This window comes from Chelonia mydas, chromosome 1 (genome assembly GCF_015237465.2).
Source record: "Chelonia mydas isolate rCheMyd1 chromosome 1, rCheMyd1.pri.v2, whole genome shotgun sequence".
Taxonomy (NCBI): domain Eukaryota; kingdom Metazoa; phylum Chordata; order Testudines; family Cheloniidae; genus Chelonia; species Chelonia mydas.
In genome coordinates, this window is record NC_057849.1 from 187,903,647 (window position 1) to 187,918,181 (window position 14,535).

The 14,535-nt window shown below is 42.9% G+C and overlaps 1 protein-coding gene across 1 annotated transcript in view; it reads left to right on the plus strand.

Moving 5' to 3' along the window:
• LOC114018951 overlaps positions 1 to 13,785 on the plus strand; it is a 19,914-nt gene extending 6,129 nt beyond the window's left edge. Inside the window, exons 3-6 of the mRNA XM_027820021.3 lie at positions 5,907 to 5,956; positions 8,773 to 8,807; positions 9,484 to 9,525; positions 11,951 to 13,785. Coding sequence (XP_027675822.1) covers positions 5,907 to 5,956; positions 8,773 to 8,807; positions 9,484 to 9,525; positions 11,951 to 12,145 — 322 coding nt within the window. The 3' untranslated portion in view covers positions 12,146 to 13,785. The remainder of the gene's footprint in view (positions 1 to 5,906; positions 5,957 to 8,772; positions 8,808 to 9,483; positions 9,526 to 11,950) is intronic.
• Positions 13,786 to 14,535: the final 750 nt, after the last annotated feature.

Consider the following 14,535-nt stretch of genomic DNA (forward strand, 5'->3'; position numbering starts at 1 on the left):
TGCAGAGCCAGGAAAAGAGGTCAGACTAGATGATCACAACGGTCTCTTCGAACCTTAAAAAAATCTATGAAAACCCAGATCTTGAGTCTCAGTCCTGTCTCCTATCCCTAGCATGTGTTCCTTAAGGACAGTGTCTTGTACAGTTATACGGGATAGTAGGCTGCAAACATAAGAAAAGACATCACACTGGCTGTTTAAGATTCTTGGGATCCCTTGACTGTATCAAGTAAGAGAAATACTCTATTTAAAATCACCTAGTTTCTCATAGGGCATACATAGGAGATGTACGTCTAGCACCAACAAGTTGCAGGTCCAGCTCTGCTGGGGAGGGGATGGGGAGTAACGGTTTCTAAAAGGTTTGATGCCAGTTCAGAGCCAAAATTCTCAGCTGATGTCACCAAGAGGTGGGAGATGGTCGTAGATGTTCCCCTTCTAGCTCTGGCAGATGAACTCATGGGATATTTCTAGAGTTTAGTCACATCCCAATGTGCCACTGTTCCATACTATATCTGTAGCTATGGTACCACCAAGAAAACTCTCTCAAGGGGCTGTTCCCCACAGTACTATAGAGATACAGATTTCATTCAATAAAAGTAGAAATAGTCACCCGATGACATTCCGGGGTGCAATCCAGACCAGCGAGGGGGTATTTCACCCCTGACCTCAACCTGCAGTGCCTTACAATGCTTTGCTGCAACAGCTGCCACCTGGGCCGCTCATAAACAGGCAAATAGTGTGCAGGGCACACCCAGAGTGTCTATATACAGCCACAGGCATGGTCCAGCAACTCTGACCCCAGCAGCCTATTACCAAACATCAGCCATGCTCTGGTTTCCAGTAGCCTTGGTTACTACTTGCAGGGTGACCCCAACATACTCCGAGTCCTGATTTTCCTCCCAAGAATGCGTGTTCTGCAATGTCCGGCCCTCTCCTGGGCAGTTCAGATACATTAGGTCCATTACCCCTCTTAGGGGATCAACATACAACAGTCTGCTACTCACATCATTCGGTTTAAAGACAACACCAGATTAGTTTTAATTAAAGAATAAAACAAGTTCATTTAACTATAAAGAGATAGATTTTAAGTGAGTTCAAGTATTAAAGCAGGTTTCAGAGTAGCAGCCATGTTAGTCCGATGCATCCGATGAAGTGAGCTGTAGCTCACGAAAGCTTATGCTCCAATAAATTTGTTAGTCTCTAAGGTGCCACAAGTACTCCTTTTCTTTTTAGGTATTAAAGTGTTAAACTCAGAAATAGTTACAAGAGATAAAACACTTTCTAAAATGTTAAAGATAAAACACTTTCTAAACTTCACAAACTAGACTTGTTGAAGGTAACATTCTTACAACAGGTTCCCAGCAACATTGCTGAGCAAGTTTCAGGGCAGGATTTGCTCCCAAAGTCCATAGTCTGTGTCTTTTGTCTTCTTAGGTGGAAAAGAGAGAGAGATGGACAGGGAGATATAATACGGGGTAGTTTTGCCCCCTCACTTTAATAGTTCTGTCACCCTTTGAAATGCATTTTCCTGAAGGTTAATCCTTAGATAAAGGTCTTTCCAGCATGGAGACATGGGGGGTCTCATCATGAAAGAGGTTTCATGCTGTTTGCTAAAATGCAGTTTTGCCTTGTCTCCCTCTTGCTGTTTCAAGGACCTTGTTTACCACTTATACATAAATTGAGGTATGCACACATTCCTTTATTTAAGACCTGCTTGACTAGTCCTACCTAATTGGGGCTACATGGATTTGAACATGTGCTACCAACATTACTCAGGGGGAATTCATAACTTTACAGATAATGTTGCTACACACATTTCATCATATTATTGACCAGTGAGTTATTAGTTTTCAAATGATACCTCAAAAGACATATTTTGTAGAAAACATTATTAGAATGGTGTGTACGGTGACAATCTAGGGGTGCATTCGGTCACCCAAATACACTGGATTATAACTTTTGGAGACTTCTTTATGGAAATAATTGTTTTTCACTCAACAAAGAGAGGTTTGCCCTGTGAGAACTGCAGTCTGCAAACTACACTGGATTGGGGCAGTTTAGGACTTCCATGGTACTTGGCAATAAACTGCATTTCACTATTCTGGCCTTGCTAGCCACTGTCCACAATTTGCATTTGCTGAACTTAGTCATTCACCAGGGTCACAGGCTGGGATATGCCAGTCTTCTAAAAGTTAGAAGTCATTTCTCAGACATGAACTTCCTCAAAGCCATTCCCATTTACCACAATGGCTATTATCTTTCAAGCCAGGCTTCTTGTTCTTTGTTTCATACACCACACAGAAGGTGGCAGGTGCTGTCAGAAAACAAGACGTAGGGGGCAAATGTGTGGTTTCCTCTGTGATGCACATGTCGGCACGAACTGACAGAAGCAGTTTTTAAGGGGAAAAGGCTTTGCCTTGGTGGTTTTTTGGCTGTGGTTTTAGTAGATCAAAAATAGACTACCTCAGAATGCGCTGATGGCTCAGAGTCAGCTTATGCCTTAGGAAAGCCAAATGAGCTCCTTTGTTGTTGCCGTCAAAATCTCCAAACCAAAATTCAACCTTTTGGACAAAGTACTTGGTTACTACTCTGAGTAATGAGAGGACTGGAAGAAACAATAACCTTACTACACCTGTCTAATTCCAGTGTTAAAAACAGGACAAATTTTTTAAGAGCACCTAAGTCCCATTTTCAAAAATGACTTAGGCATTTAAAAACTGAAACCCTATTAATTTTCAATGCTTACTATGGTGCAGAAGTGCCTAAATCACTTTTGAAAATGGGACTTAAATTCTTAAAAATTTTACACACGTGCTTTCAAGCAGCATTCAATCAGAAAAATGTGGGAAAACTGAATGCCAATGCAGACATTTGCACTGTCTAATGATACAGCAAATGAAACCATCCATTTAAGTAAGTCCCACACGAGGTGCAAGGAAGAGGCTCCAGCAGAGAAGCAGTTAAACCCCAAATGCAGCTCTGCATCTCAGTTCATGCCTGCTTCTCTCCCCTTACCAGTCTCTTCCTCTGATGAACAAGTGCTGGATGAAGGAAATATAGGAAGGACATTAGATGTATGTGCTCTCTGTTACCCATGACAGATTGTATTTAATGATTCCATAGCACAACTTATAATTGCTGTTATCACTACCTGACCTGACTCAGCTTGACTGTCAAGGCTCGTCAGATTGCTTTCACATGGCAGGAAGGATCCTGACTGTGATAATTTTTGTCTGTTATAACCTCCTGCATGCTGACAAATCCACATCTATTTGATCCATCATTCAACTTCCCTCACCACCGCAAGGGACTAGAGTGACAACTTGCAACAATGAGAAAGTCTGATCCCAGGTTACACAAGGCTTGAATAAACATGTTAAATACTCCTTATTATGGTAAAGGTCTAGAGCTTTGCTGAAATTCATCCTATTTGGCAGGAGGTTGCCTGGCTGCATGCATTTCATGGTCACAAAAGGAACCAAAGAAGAACTAAAGCTCCTCTGTTTTGAAAGCATAAATAGCTGCCATTTGGGCTAGAGAATTATCTCAGTAACTGTACTAGGATTAGGGTTTGTGTGTCTTTACAGGTTGGCAGCCTGTGGACATGAACAGTCATGCACTCTTGGCAAGGTCTGATACTCCATCCAGTCCATCATCAAGTCTATACTGATCCCACTGAACACTTAGGGTGCTTCTACACAGCAAAGAAAAACCTGCGGCTGGCCTGTGCCAGCCGACTCTGGCTTGTGGCCTTGAGCTGAGGGGCTGTTTCATTGCTGTGTAGACCCCACAGGGTCTTAGAGCCTGGGTTCCAGCCCGAGCGCTATAGCCTACACAAGCAAGGAAGCAGCCCACGCCCGAGTCAGTTAACGCTGGCCAGCCATGGGATGTCTAGTTGCTGTGTAGACTTTTGTGTCCTGTCCCAACACTCATTCAGCATTGTGTAGTTTTTTTGGAAGGCATCTGCGGAGCTGCCTCTATGCTTCCTGTTCCAAAGTGCTGGCCAGGAGCAAAGAATACATTTTCAGGACCTTGGGAAAGTTGATCTCATAGAGAAAATGAAAAATGCTAGGTGGGTAACTCCATAATGAACTCCACTATCCTGAAACTTTTAATCATCATTAACCAGAAGAGCAGCTGACACATCAGGGCCCTTTAAAAATATTATGTTCAATAGGTCTGCACCGTGCAACAGCAGGCTAAATGTCCCACACAGCTGCAACTCTACCCATCAATGTGCTGCCATCCTGACCAAGGAAGCCCCCATTTAGGAACGAAAGGGACATTTAAGTCCATTCAGTCCTTGGCATCCCTGCTGTGATGACTGAAGCGGGTGCCAATCAGTACCAACTGTAGCGGTGGGTTTTGAGATGTACATCGACTAAGAACTACAATGAGATCAGGAACTCATTTCTCCCAAGCCACAGTAAAGTTACCAGAGTAACATTCTCTTTGGTACCAACACATACTGGAAGCAGGGAAATGGTAACCTAGAGCTTAAAGATTTCACATCCTGTTATTAATCCACTGGCCCATCAGCTCTCCACTATTATGTTTCTTGACCCTATTTTCTGCTTTTCATTCTCCCCTCACCCCATATTTGGCCTTTTGTCTTCATCAAAATGAGTTTTAAGCTGTACATTTCTATTTTTGACTCAGCCACTTCCTGCATCTGTAACAGTCTCTGGGAGGCTTGTAGGACAGAGCACTAGTCCTACAAGCAGCTTCTTTACACCAAACAGCTTTGGGGGAAGATTTCAAAGACATTTAGGTGCCTAAAAATGCAGGACTCTGTTGTAATGCTATTAATTAGGACGAACAATAATTAGCACTTGGATTTATACAGTGCTTGAGAATTATATAAAAAATGATGGAACACTTCCCTTTACATGCACTAAGGCTGGGCTGTCACTGACTTGTGTCTTCCAGCCACCTCCTGTTTCACGGCTACAATCAGCCCTTATAGCACCTTTTGTGTTTCTCCCACATCCTCAATTTAAATGCCTGTGGTCACTACCAACTTTCTAGAGCAATTTCTCACTAGTCAGAACTTGGAGCAGATTACCTGCAGGAGCCCAGAGCTGTATGTCCTTGCTGCAAATCTCCAGGGAGTTGCTACCAGGCTGGGGATAAGACCCCAGGTTTCAGCAACCATGAAATGTGATTGGAATCTGCCATCTCCTAGTTTCTTTCTCTGCCCACTTGCCACTGTAGGCAGGCATGAGTGGCTCTCAGCTCCTTCTGCTGTGGCCATTCAACACTACCACTATGGGGGCCAGGATTAGTGCTCCTGTTTCCCCCTTGTCAGGCCCACCATAGACAAGGAGCCATGTGCCTTCTTCCCTCTCTTCCTAACAGTTCCATGTGTCAGGAGGTATGCTCACAGAGCGAGGGCAGGATGGAAAAAAAAGCGAGAGAGGGGAGAAGCTGGGGAAGATAACCCACGTCAACCTATCTTTGGGAGAAGAGAGCAGGCCATCCCCACAGGTTGTGTGCATCTGGCTGGAGAAAGTAAATGCTGTGGGGGACCATCAGCTAGAAGTGGATGAAAAAAAGGGAATCAATTTCTGGGACAAGTCTCATGTCTCTCTCTCACCAGACCCAGGGCCTCTGTGTTCTGCCTCATTTCCTCAGAACTGTGGGGGAAGGGAGGGGTGGCAGAGCGCCCCAACACTCTCCCTTAGCAGCCTTCAATAAAAGCTTTTGTCACTTTCTGTGGCAAAGTGAAATTGTCTACAACCTTCCAAACAGGCAGCCAGAGAGACATTTTAATTTTCCCCAGTGGCTTATTTAATTTTTTTTTTTTTAAGCAAGACTGAAATTCTCACAGAAACTGTCAAAAGTCTTTCGAACAACATTTTTGACCACCTCTCTCATCACTACCAAGCTTGCCTCCTTTTATTTTCCAGCCTAGAATCATGTGCCGACCTCAGGAGGAGGAGACGCCCACACCAGCATGGTAAGCAAAATGTGGCTGTGGCTTCAGCGGATTTCCCCTCTCAGGCAGGACCAGCCGTTCCTAAACACTGGAAGAAGCGTTTAGCCATTTGCAGTGCAGTGCCTTTGTCAACATGGTATCCCAGAATTCTCATAATTAACTACGACACATAGGGGAAACCTCTCATGCATTTCACGTCCTAGTCAGGCTACAGGTCCATGTACAAGCACTCAACACAGATGGGGAATATACTCCCCCTTTGCCACAGTCCATAGACCAATTGCCAGACTCACACTAAAGAAACAGTAACAACGTGCAGGATATTCAGGGCTGTTTTCACGTTGCTGTAGAATTAGTACTTGCCTTGGAACACCTGGCATCCAATGCTGAATGGTGCCCACAGCCAACAACTGTCAGCTTTATACCAGGCCCCCAGTTTAACTGGCAGTTATGCTTTCATCCTAGTTGTGAAAGATATAAAGTAGCATAGCCTGAATTTATCTGGAATTGCACGGGTATGCAAAATGAGTGTAATTTGTGACGCACATGTACCATAAACAGCTAGAAACAGAGGATAAGATAAACCTGGAAGAGTGCCGGCTCTATCTTAAACCCTCCCCAGTCACCTTGATTTTTCAGTTACCCATGGTTTGGCATGCCCAGGGAATGCAAGTTAAACTACTTTGTTCCTGTTCACTGACCAATTTATACCCAAAGAGTATCTGTCATTTACAACAATGGCGAATTTGGCCTATTTGCACTAACAGTTACACTCTAGCCTGAAAATACCATTGCAGGAAGGGAGAATCATTTTTAGGGGAATTCACTGTGAACTTAGGGAAGCCACCTTACACGAGAGGTGAAATTTTAAGGCCTCCAAGATCACACATGATAATCAAGGAAGAATTCCAGATTGCTAGGTATCATGAAAGAGAGGCTGTTTACTGCATTAGGTCATGGACAGTAGCAGCGTTCCTGTGCAACTGTCTGGGCATGCCCACTTACACGGTCTATACCAACAAGTACAGCACCATGCTTGTGCTTTTGGAAATGCGTTCAGGCACTTGTATCAACTCACAAGAGCTAGTGATATTAATATTACTGTAAATATGGATGAGTGTTTTGGCACTTTAAGTACATGCCTGAGCATATGCATGTCAGCATGTGAGCACATTTAGAATTGTGCAAGTCTTTTAGAACAAACCCCTAAACAGGGCAAAATTCACAGTGTCGATGACTCACGGTGTTATGAAAACCTTTTCTTTAAGATGGGTTGACTTTTAAGGGCACCAAAGTTAAGTTTCAGGTCCTGAAAAAGAATGCATGGTAAAAGATGCAATTAAAAAAAGAGTTTTAAGTGAGATTCCCTGAATTTTAGGTTTAGACAAAATAGTCTCATGGTCAAAACCTTACTCTAAGAATCAAAATCATTTGAGGATTCACAGACTATCCGGTCTCTGAGTAACATTTTTTCATAATTGAAATGCAGAAAAGGGGAAGAATTGTCTAGTGGCTAGAACATGAGTCAGATCATCTGAGTTTCAGCTCAGACTCTGCCACTGTTTCTCTCTGACACATAGTGAGGTTACATGACTTACCTGAAATCTATTACCTGTTCTTTTCAAGAGGCATGATCTTTCCCCACCGCAAATGCACTGGAATTCTTACTGCTTTACTTAGACTAATTGCTGAGGGCAGAAATTATGTCTCCACTTAATTCTGTGCAGTGGCAACCCCAATTTGGTGCTCAGCAAGTAAGTACTAATAGGAATATTACTAACGTGTCTGAGATCTTTTGATGGAAGGTGCTGCTAAAGTGCAAAATATTAGTATTGATAAAACACAGTGAAACCAAATTTCAAAGGGGGAAGATATCCACATGTAGGCACCAAAGTGAGTACAGTATAAGGAGATCAGAAAGAAAACATTAGCCTGTCCTACCAAGGATATAGCAAGCCACTCAAAGATACATGCCAGAGCCTAAATACCTGTTTTCAGTGCCTTAATACTGTACTGACTTATACTAGACTTGATGTATATTTTAGGTGCCCAAAACTGAAAGTTTGGCTTTCCAAGTTTACAGAAACAGCAAATAGTCTAGCAAGCCTAAGAACAAGAAACAAACCACATGTACTGAAGTGTAAATCAGTTGATAAAGATGATGTTGACAATTCCCCATTTATACATCAACAATTGGAACAGAAACAGTCACCAGGATGAACTCTGCATACAGTCCACCAAACCACTGTGCAGAACGGCTAACATACTCACTGCCATATAGAACATCCCATACACTACCAGGCTTAGATCCATATTTACTACACAAACATAGGCAGGATAAAACTATATAGTCAAAAGGAACAATCTTGCATTACTGAGGATGACAAGATTATGCAGTACGAACTACAGAGCATCACTGAGCTAGGAAAGTACAAAGGATCCCCCTCTCTATCAGGGGCAGTCTCTGAGCCTGCCCAGTCAAAAACAAAAGGGAAAGCATCAAAAGGCATAGAGCTGTGTTTTATAATGCAGTGAGAGCAGTCTGAAGTCCACACTAAGCTCAGAAAAAGGTAACTAAAACTGCTTATACATGTGAATTTTATTCAGCCGTCTGTGACAAGTTTCTAACCTTTTTCCACGGTCAGTTTCACACAGGTTGGTAGTTTTCCAGGGATTGTGTTGATGAAGCAAGGTCTGTATCTGTGAGAGTCCTGTTATAGAACAGAGTTCTCCTTGTCCCTTTGATAGCCAGTCTCTCACACTTTTGTCTCTCCTGCCTCCATGATGTGCCTGTGCCAAAGGCTTGAAATTTACACGTTTTGCTTTTCTCTCTCCAGCACAGGCCCAGGGAAGTGCCCCAGCTGCCACTAAGGTAATGAAAGCTTTTCTGCAGTTTTAGGACAATGCCTTGGAGCTGGAAAGCTTTTGATTAAACCTTCCAGTATAAGAGTAAAGTATGAAATCTTTGAGTGGCTGGCTAAATCCTTGGTAGGACTTCCCTAATACCCCAGGTGGGAGAAAAGGGGAGTAAACAGACCAGATCTGGGAGGTCTTTCGAACCTTGTCATGGGGAAGGATGGGTTGAAGTTGTACCCTTCAGTAGGTTTTCCGCAGATGAGCAGAAAACAGCTGGATTAAAGCACAGGGGTCCATCTCACATTACTATGCAGAATTAGTCAGGGCTGATATTCTGATCAGGGGGCTGACGGTGAAGAGGAGAAAGTATAGGAAAAAGCCTGTAGGTTTTGGTGATAATGACTCATGGGTACCATAGAATCTACATATTCTCATTTCACAGTCAAGCAGGAGGCATGCTGCTGCTGCTTCCAGTCTTCACACTGCCAGACAAAGCCAGCTACGGAAGAGAATAATTCACTGTGTCCCGGATTCCAGCCACCCTCTGATTAATACACTCTGCCACAGTACCCATTTAGGGAAGCAACTTTACTGAGCATGTCCAATCCAGTCAGACAGCTACATTAAACAAAAAAGTAGCTGTAAAAAGTAGCTCTTAACCCAATATGTACTACTAATTATTTGTATTGCAGTCTCATCTAGGAACCCCCATCGCAGACCAAGACCCTGCTATGGTAGGTATTGTACAAACACAAAGATGACCCGCTTCTGTGTCCAATATTGTATAAAACCTAGGAAAGCCTTCAGGGATTGTGTTTTCTTCATCAGTTCATACCTGTTGATAGAGAACATGGAGGACGATTCCTTGAAGACATTAGCATAGTGGAGGACAGACTACCATTCTATCTCTATAATATAAAGGGTGGCTACAGAAAGCACCTAACTGAGTAGGACCTACTTAAGTAGGACCTACTTAAGTACAGTTCTAGTCATACAAATGACTAAAAGTGGCACCATAGAGGTCCATGTTTAATGCTGCTTAATGATTTCAGATCTCGTTTACAACTAAATATGTTTCCCCCAGCCCTGAATACTTTTGCCCCCTCACATATCCCCCCTGGAATAAGTTAAACCTCTTTCATCTATTATCTATTTACACACACACACACACACACACACACACACACAGAGAAATGAGCATGCGGAATAGACAGAGGAGGAGCAAGTGATACTTCTACCTACGCCTTTTAGTGGCTTTTCCTGCTTCTCTTCACTCTTCCGGTCCCTTGGCCTTGTTATGTTAATTTTGATAGAATTAATGGGTCCAACCAGTCAACAGTACTAACATGACCCTGTTGCTGTACAACACTAAACAGTTAAACAGATTTGGAGTTCCAAGCACAGAGACCTCTGCCTGCTTACTCCCATGGCCACCATATTATTAAAAACCTTAATCTTTTATTTAAGATACAGAAAAACATATTACAAAGGCCTTAACTGAAGTATTAAACAAGGCTTTCATGTTAATAGCCCTTGTTCCCTTTCTCTTTCCCTGTATAAAGCTTTTAGAAGGAAAATCCCCTGCCTGACAGGCTCTTAGATGGAATTAAAGAGGGCAAATAACTCCTTTTGTGGAGAAAAGAGAGGAAGTTAATTGAGATGGGCTGAAGCTGTTGCTGTAAAGTCCAATCCTTTAAGGCACACAAGAAGAACACACCAAAAAAAGGGAGAAAAAAGAACAAGCAAAGAGAGAAAAATGCAGCTTTTGTCTTGTGTACTGACTTACTTTCATTCTCACTACTCAAGCAAACATAGGCCCCGTAGGCCCACTCCAAGATCTGGAAAACTCGTACCAGCAATGGTCTGTTTAGGGCATTACTTTTAGCTCTCTGTCATAAGCTTACAGAAATGTTCCAAAATATGCAGTAGTGGCCAGCTAATCCAGACTTATCAAAGAGAAGGCAAAAGAAGAGGGCTAGAAAAGAGAAGAAACAAGGTGGGGAAGAAAAAGGACACATGGGGGAAGGGAGGACAGCAGGAACCAAAGTCTCACATTCCAGGTGGTGTCTGGGATTTAGCCAGAGCCAGTCAAGTGGCAGTATCATTAGTATCCCTCCCTCTGGCTCAATCTGGTCAGGACAACAAAGACCTGGGGGTCCCAGGAGATGGTGGTGATCGTAATCATTATGGTGAAGTTTGCTCCTTCCTGTCCTCCCAGTCCACCAACTTGATTCTTCCCCTGAAATCCTTTTATTAACAACCCTGAAAGGAGTGATGGAAGGAATACCCATCTCTTCATTATTTTGTCTACTAGCTAGGTCCAATTTATGACACACCTACATGGTTTCCAGTCCAACACTCCTCTTGTTTACCTGATTTGATCTCACTCCAGTCCTTGGGTGGCATCAAGAGACTTTTTGGTTTGGATTAAGTCAGTCTTCGTCCTTGACTTTTGCTGACTTGTACAAGCAGTTCTGTGTTACAGGGACAGCTAGACTCTTGTTATCTTGAATAACTTATAGCACAGGCCTCTGCACAACAGCCTGCAAGCTGCACCAATTTTGGCTTTCCTGTACTCAGAAGGTCAAACACAGAGGTGATGTGTAAAGGAGTTAGGTGTATGTTAGATGCTAGTAAATGGGTGCGTCTCTCTTAAATTATTCTAAATGGCCCCTAGACTAAGTGTAAATTAGGCTAATATATATATTGATTGTGGGGAACACAGAGATGGTGTAAGTTACACCAGCTTAGACTGTGTTCACCTCTGAATTTATCCCTGCATATGCATAAGCAGTATTTGAACAGTCTTCCAAGCGCAACTACTTCTGAAGCACAATTGAGCTCTTTACCAAGGGGGGTAACTGTCTTACTGCCCCCCAAAACAAGATGGGAAACTTTAATGACCCTGAAGATCAGGTCTGCAATTTTACATTCCATTAGACAACAAGCATGCATAAGTGGATGCTCCTACGCATGGTAAACTGCAGTTTACACAATACTGAAGTGATTGCAGATTTGGCCACAACAGTGAATATTGTTGTCAGGCACTCAGTACTGGGCTAGCAACAGTGCTACCACATGAGTCTCACTCACTGTATAGTCTTCAGTTTCAGTGCAGGGCAAGAGATTTTTAATACTGCTCTCTCTTCTCATTATCAGGACAATCTTGAAGAAAGAGACTTGACTCATCCTAATGAGATATGCTACGCCACCATCAATCATGGCCTTACGGAACCCCCCCCCATGATAAACAGCAACCATGAAACTGAATATGCCTTAATCTGCATGCCTGCCAAGAAAGTGACTTTTACCGGTCACCAGGACAATGAATATGATTATGTCCTGATAAGTTAGGAAACCTGCTCCTCTCTTTACTGCACCAAAGGAGCCTGCATATTCTAAGCAACTAGGATGCGTCTTCCAAACCATTTTCCCAGTGACATCAACACTTACAATAAACCCAGGGGCATCCCTTTAACATACACAGCCTATACTTTGGGGTAGTCCTGCCATTCACTGTTCAAGTGACATTTTACCATAACAGATTTAACACAATGAAATTTACACAACATGATGCTGGGACTAGTTGGGTAACAAAGCAACACGAATCAACAATATCTGCCCATTGCAAGATGGTATAGTAATTTAGGAGCTTCATTATTAGAAGCTGCTAAGGCTTTCAGTCCTCTTTGCAGAGTTTTAAATAATTGCACAATTTATTTTAGAAGGGGACTAGTGAACATTTCCAGTGACCCAACTGTTGGTGAAAATTTCAGTGACTCTGGTAAAACCTCACCAGAATGCTTGTTTACTTAAATTATAAAACAAAGACCTACAGTGCCCTTGCACTGGCTGATCTTGCTGTAGGATGGTGTGGGTACAGAGCTGTGGTGGTTAATTTGACCATCCGTACAGTGGTTTTACAACCTGTGACCCAGATCTCAGAGAAGTCTTAATGAAGTTGCTTTTGAATGAAGAAATAAAATTACACTGCTGAGGATTCATGTGCAAATAATGCTATCGCTAGTCATACTCACTGCCACCACCTAAAACAAGATGAAGTCTTACCATGGAACCTAATGCTGACTTCAAATGCACATGTGCTATCCCTGTCATTTCCAATAGGAGCTCCGCTGGGACACAGCTCTTGCAATTCACTGCACTCCTGGCTTGCAGCACCATATTGCAGATTTGCATATTGCAGCACAGCCTACAGATGGAGTCATAACTTCTGCCCGCAGTTTTGAAAATGTAACTAGTCCTGGCCAGCAGAAGCCCTACCTCCCTACTGTTCCAGTCCTGGGATTTTTCCAGAGACACACAAATATGACATTTTTGAGATGGATAAAGGTCTACAGTCAACTAGATGAGACAGCTGAACTCATTTTGTCTTGCAATTTCAGCGAGACTGAAAACCAAGTATTAAACAGATTAGAAGAATTAATGCTGTGACACTAAGCCCCCTGTATCCTTGCCTGGATATTTGAATGCCTTCAAATTCTGTATTAGAACACATCTGGAAAAACACATATTGTGTCTTTTTTCTGGTTTTGAACTTCCCATGTACATAATTGCTGACAGTACCTCCAGCATTTCTGTGCCTAACTCCTCCCTCGTTTGCAGCTCATTCATCGTAATATCGTCACATCTCCGTGCTACTTCTTTGAAAGACAGCTAGGACTCATGAGTCATGGAAACTCAGCCAGCATTGCACAGACATTGCTAAGGCAAGGCAGTCTTATCTGCATCTGGAGTTTCTGCACACCAGCAGAGAGGAGAGCTGCATTTAGAGCACCGTAGAGAACATGCTACCATTGGTTGTTGTACAGAGGACAATAGACAGAGTTATCAGGACTAAATTTTCTCGTCCCCTTTCATTTTGGTTCCAGGATCTTGGACATTACATTCAAATTAGTAAAGCATTTTAAAAAATATACTAGCCAAATTATTGTATATTTTCATGTTGGATAACATTAAAACCCATTCATCTGCCATGTTATTGTCTTGTATGGTTTAAACTTAAACTCAAAGAAAAAGGTAAAGATCATTTTAAAAAAAAATCTGTTACTCATGTAAATGAAGTGCACAGTTGCGGGATCTATTTTATAATGGAGGCCTGACTGCGTGAAGACTGCTGACAGCCCCTTTTGTGCACAGCCCTTCAGATTTACTGTATATAAGCCTTACTCCATGTAAGGATCCTGGTGCATTTCCCCCACAGCACTCTTACTGGCCCAACTCCCCCTCTCTGTACTATAACAGTTGGGAGCTACTCCTTTCTCCAAGTATGGCAAAGCTGGCTGGGATAAGGGGAGGACTGGAAAGTGGTGAGTCTCCCATTAATTCTCACTCCAACACCGCTCTCACTCCTCTCACCGAACCCATGTGGAAAACAGGCAAAGAAAGATTATCAATTGTGCTGCTTCCCTGCAGGGCCCAAAGGCAGGTACAGTCACCGCAGACCATGCATCACAGGACTAAGCAGCAGTGCAAAGGCAAGGGGACTGGGCATGACTCCCATTGCTCTGGAAGATCTTCATGGCCCGTTGCTTTGCAGGAAAGACTACCTGTCACTTCCATGAGGGTGGGAGTGAACTTTATCTTCCTCAGGCTAAGAATCAGGAAGACAATATACCACCTAGGTGCAGAATATGGCTCTAAAAGCACCTATATCACACTGGTGCATTAACATCAGTCACATTAAAAATGAGAACTGACACCAAGTAAGGAAACATGAAGCCCTG